The sequence below is a fragment of the Tiliqua scincoides genome, chromosome 5, assembly GCF_035046505.1.
Source record: "Tiliqua scincoides isolate rTilSci1 chromosome 5, rTilSci1.hap2, whole genome shotgun sequence".
Lineage (NCBI taxonomy): Eukaryota > Metazoa > Chordata > Lepidosauria > Squamata > Scincidae > Tiliqua > Tiliqua scincoides.
Window position 1 is genome coordinate 122,334,868 of NC_089825.1, and position 4,994 is coordinate 122,339,861.

Sequence of the window (4,994 nt, forward strand, 5' to 3'; positions counted from 1 at the left end):
CTACTGGCCCAATGCTTTTCGCAACATCTTATTCTTGTGTTTGTAGCACACCAAGTACCTGTGGGCGAAAGTGTGTTTAATACAGCCAGAAAGAGAGGTATTCTGGGTCTCTGGGAACTGGAGTGCGGCCTGGTGAAGTCCAATGGAGGCCTGGCCTAAACATGCAGTAGAAGGTGGTGGTGAGCATGCTGAGGTGGTACAATAGGACTGTACCACTTCAGGCTAAAAGTGGCAGATGCCATTTCTGCTTCTTGCCCCATGTACCAAACTTTCTTCAAGGGGGAAAAAAGCTGCATACATATCAGGGAACAAAGGACTACCACAGGTTGCTTCTGGCTGTTACTTTTCTGATGGCATAGTGTTTGTTATATAGGAGAGCTTTCCAAAATGGGATCTCCCCTACCTGCACACTGAAATGGTAACACATCCAAGATGTTTGTAGCTTAGCTCTCCCCCACTGCGTGTGGTTATGTGTGTGGTTTTTTTTAAATACAGGAGAGCATTTGAAAAATGGGACTTGCCAGTCACAATCTCAAGTACGAAAAGTACGTTCTCCCTCCTCACTCTGCTGCGTGTCTAGAGCAGACCTGAGACAGTGTTCCACAAACGTTTGGAAGACAGACTCCTCCTCTGAATGTAGTCTACTTTTTGGGGGCCCCAATATAGAAAGCATCTGAACGCAGAACTCCACAAATAAACCAAGACTTCCCTTTCCTCTGCAGCAGCTCAAGCACCTCCAAAAGTTGACCAGCCATTTAGCTAAGGAAGCACACAACAGCCAAGATGGCAAACCTTCTCACCCTCAAAGGCCTCTTGTCCCTAAACAGGGCTTTTCCCTCTGTTTGAAATATGCTGGGCTGGGAAAAAATGAGAGCTGTGCTTCCCAGGTTGGGAAAGGCTAGGAGATACTAGGAGGTTAGGAGGTGGAAAGGCTAGGAAATGGAAAAAACCAAAATCTACAACCAGAAAGCATTGTGCTTAAATTCAGTTAAGATCAGTCTAATTTATCTGTAACCATCACTCAGTTTTTCAAATCATTTGGAATTTAGTGACAAGGAAGGAGAGACAACAGAGAGGAATGGGCAGGGGGAGCTCTTGACAGGGCAACATTCCTAAGCTTTCCTTAGAACACATGGGCGAGAGACTTGATTTAAAACAGAGGTCTTCAACCTTTTCCATGCCACAACCCCAACAAACAAACAACTGAAGTATGAGACTGAGGACCCACCATCAATTCCGCCCCCCCTCCTAGGACCTGCCCCCACCACTGCCCACCCCCTACTCCCACCTGTGGTTGTGGCTGGCAACCTTCAGTCTCGAAAGACTATGGTATAAGCCTACAGCACCCAGTATTCCCAGGCGGTCTCCCATCCAAGTACTAACCAGGCCTGACCCTGCTTAGCTTCCAAGATCAGCTGCCCTATTTGCCTTTTGCATCTTCACAACAACCCTGTGCGGTAGCAGCCTAAGCAGGGCTGGCCTTAGGAGCAGCAGGTAAGACAGCAAGAAGAGGCTGTGCAGGATTATATCAAGAACTGTTTTGATAAGGCAGTACTATGATTGGATTGGATCCAAGCCCTCTCTTCGAAAGTTTGCCACAACCCCAAAAATGAGGCTTCGCAACCCTTTTGGGGTCCCGACACACATGTTGGAAGAACACTGCTTTTAAAAGTGATGCTGATATTCCCACATCTGACTTCCACACCAGATTTCACAGTTGCATTGAAATTCCTCCTGCAAAGGGTGGAATACAGAGATGAAACTGTGGGCAGTGAGGACTTCTGAGTCCATTAGGAGGGAAGTGCGGCAAGTCTGGTGAATCAGAATAGGTTTCTGGTACTAGAGTCCTGTGAATTCTTTGGGAAGGAAGTATAGACAGCTGGATCAGGAAACCTAAGAGTCTGGTCTCCTGGCTTCCACGGGAAAGTGGAGGAGTTTGGCACAGGGGTTTGGCAGAGTCATCTACTCACACAAGCATAATTGAGGTTAACAACACCGATTCGCAAACGAGGAATACGTAAAGAACAATTTCTTTGTATTCTGCAAGATGTCTCTCTTCCACTAGGGGGCAAAAAGACACACACCCTGTCAACTGCTAATCTACTGGATGCAATTCACAGAGATAGGTGAATGAACTAAGACAGCCCAGGGGAGGAGGCTGGTTTGGAATATCCTGGGATTCCCTCTCGAGAAGGCAGCTCTCATTTTAGGAAAGCAACCATAGGTAATCAATATGGAGAGGTCCTCATCTCCTGAAAACTGATGGACAAAGAAGACAGAGGTTCTTCCTTGAACAGGATGAACATTCTTCCCCAAAAATATGGAGTGGAAGATGGCCCCCTCCCAGCTGAATAGGCCTGCAAGTGTTACAGACATTCCTGCCCCAAATTCGCTTCTTATTCCCCACATTAGTTATATTCCCCCAGCTCAGAAGAGCGAGCATACAAGTGACCACATTTATTGTCACAACAACCCTGTGAAGCAGTACACTTCAGGGTGAATGGGAATTCCAACCTGGCCCTCCCCAGCCTAAGTTCGGTCCTTTAATCAGAACATCCACCAGAAAAGAGAACATCTCCGCCTCTCCGTTTCTCACCTCCACAGAGCTCTCCATCAAAACACTGGGCGACAATACGCAGGCAGGACCAGCAATCCAGCACTGGACCCTCAATCACCGCTGTGAAGGGAAGAGCATCAGGTATGGGAAGCAGGGCCTGGAGGAGGGCACTGCTGAATCCAGGAGGCTGTCCGCATTGACAGAAAGGAATGGGGCACGGGCAGGAGGAGGATTTGGAGGTGAAGATTGTGGATCTCATACTTACTACAGTCTTCTGAACATGCTGAGAGAGTGGGAGAAAAAAAGACTAGTTTAGAGATATCAAACTCGAAGGAAGCCAGCATGCATTGTAGCCATCTTTAGTGGGGTAACCTCTGGGTGCTTGGGGATCCTTTATTTTTACTTTATGTATAATATTCTTTAGCATCCAGAGGGGCCTTCACAGCAACTCATATTTAAAGACAGCATAAAACAGCATAAGATGTCTAAAATATAGCACAGTGATGGGAAAAAACCCATAACCACAGCAGAGACCCACTCTGATGGAAGATTGTTTTTCCCAGCATGATGTAATGTTGGAATTTTCTGGAGGCCCCATCAAAATATCCAGGGTTGTTTTTAGTAGCCAGCTGGAGATTGATGCTGATTCCTGGAGACTCCAGTTAGTCCTGAATTTGTAGCACAATCCGATGCACATCTACTCAGAAGGAAGTCCTGTTGAGGTCAATGGGATTTACTCCCAGACAAGTGTGTATAAGATCGCAGTCTTAGTGACCCATTGGGAGGCCTTCAGCATTGGGGCCATACAAGTCTCCAGAGGGAGGAAGTTCCATAGATGAGGTGCCAGTACCAAAAAGGCGCTGTTACATGTCGCTGCCAACTGTACCTCCAAAGATGACAGGACAAGGGGTAAGTCCTTTGCTGATGATCTTAATAAGTAGGCAGGCTCATACAGGAAATCGAAGTTAGGGCACAATCCTAACCAGGTCTACTCAGAAGTAAGTTCTATTTTGTTCAGTGGGCCTTACTCTCAGGAAAGTGGTTAGGATTGCAGCCTGATTCTAGTAAGTGAGAGTAAGGGATGTTGGATGACTGATTCCGTTTTCCTACCCTTCCCTGCCCCCAAGCTCCTCCCCTTCAGGATTAGTACCTAGATCAGCAAATTTCTCCAGGGTCTGTTGCATGCGTTTTCGCAGGGACACCCTATACTGGTACATGGAGAGTTGCCACAGGAAGACTCCTAAGAAATGAGGGGGAAAAAATGCTTAAGGCAAGAGTGCCACCTTTTTTCAATCAGGGTTCCTGTGCCTTTAAAAGCTACACAGCCACAAAAACTAAAACCTGCCTCAAAAGTGTTGTGTTTAGTATACATTTAGGATTAGAAATATGCTTTGAGTGAATATCCATATTAAAATAGCATTCCTGTTATGGGGATTTTTTGTGCTTTCTTTCACCCTGTATGACTTGATTCATCAAGCTGAATGCAGCTTTAAGGTATGCATTGTGGTCTGCTACATGTCTGCCCTAGATTGTATTTGAATTGGGAAGTGGATCAGAGGCTTGACTTACATTCATCTTGAGCTGAGGAGTAGATACTGTGGACCAAGATATTGTCATTTAGGGAAACAGCCTGAATATATTTTGGATTTTCCAGAGCCATCAGCTTTATAAGATTCAAGCGGAAGATTTGCAACTGAAGGTAGAAAGAGCTGCGTATGCTCTCTTTCACATGTAGTCCACTTACTCAGCTTCCTCCCTCACCTTTCCATGTGTTGTTCTTGATTCCACCATGCAAGTGGTTGATAACATCAGCTTTGAGGGACATCACTCCTCGGACATCTATAAAGGGAGCATGTGGAGATGTAACTGTTATCTCAACCCCACAGACCTCTCCCCCAGTTCCCCCGATCCTGTTGATACTTCTCAGTTCAGACCGCACCCAACACTCGCTCATATTTCTTCTGGAGGAAGGTGCCATGCAGGTCAGCCAAGGCCTGGATGTGCTGTTCCATGAGGGCATCACGGCTGGGCACATCTTCTGGCAATGTTTCCTTCAGCAGGGTTGCCACAGAGTCCAAGAAGCGGCGATCACACTGAAAGCAAGCGGCTGCCATTTGGAGGGGGAAAACCAGAAGGAAATGGGGCACCATTGCCATGGCAACTGCCTCCCTGCAATGGCCACACGCTGTAGTCGAGGCAACATCCTCCCTGAGGGCAGGAACTGTTGGCAAGACAACTACCTCCATGCTGCAGAGAAATGTTGCCAAGGAGAGAGCATAAAGAGACAATGGGGTTGGTGTGAGTTTCTGTGATGCCGGAACAGGAAGTGATGTCAGAAACAGCTGAGAAGAACAAGAGCTTATGTCAGGGCCTGGACAGGACGTGGCTACTTTTCTTCTGGTTTCCATGGCAAAGGCATCTCTTCTGGCATGGTTAG

General features: G+C 46.9%; 1 protein-coding gene across 1 annotated transcript; it reads right to left on the reverse strand.

Moving 5' to 3' along the window:
* On the reverse strand, nt 1-4,707 carry IZUMO3 (IZUMO family member 3). The gene is made up of 7 exons (XM_066626996.1): nt 4,497-4,707; nt 4,319-4,396; nt 3,708-3,797; nt 2,823-2,840; nt 2,597-2,677; nt 1,971-2,061; nt 1-58 (listed from the first exon to the last, which is right to left on the reverse strand). Exons 1-7 carry the CDS (start codon nt 4,705-4,707, stop codon nt 1-3), a joined length of 627 nt encoding a protein of 208 aa, XP_066483093.1.
* Between the last annotated feature and the right edge of the window lie 287 nt (nt 4,708-4,994).

Excerpts from the sequence above, each read along its gene's own strand:
- IZUMO3 (XM_066626996.1), bottom strand. The coding sequence starts at position 4,707 with ATGGTGCCCCATTTCCTTCTGGTTTTCCCCCTCCAAATGGCAGCCGCT. Across the intron at positions 4,397-4,496 it reads GAAATATGAGCGAGTGTTGG|ATGTCCGAGGAGTGATGTCC; the intron begins GTGCGGTCTGAA and ends CTCCCTTTATAG. Across the intron at positions 2,062-2,596 it reads TGATGGAGAGCTCTGTGGAG|TGGAAGAGAGACATCTTGCA; the intron begins GTGAGAAACGGA and ends TTTGCCCCCTAG.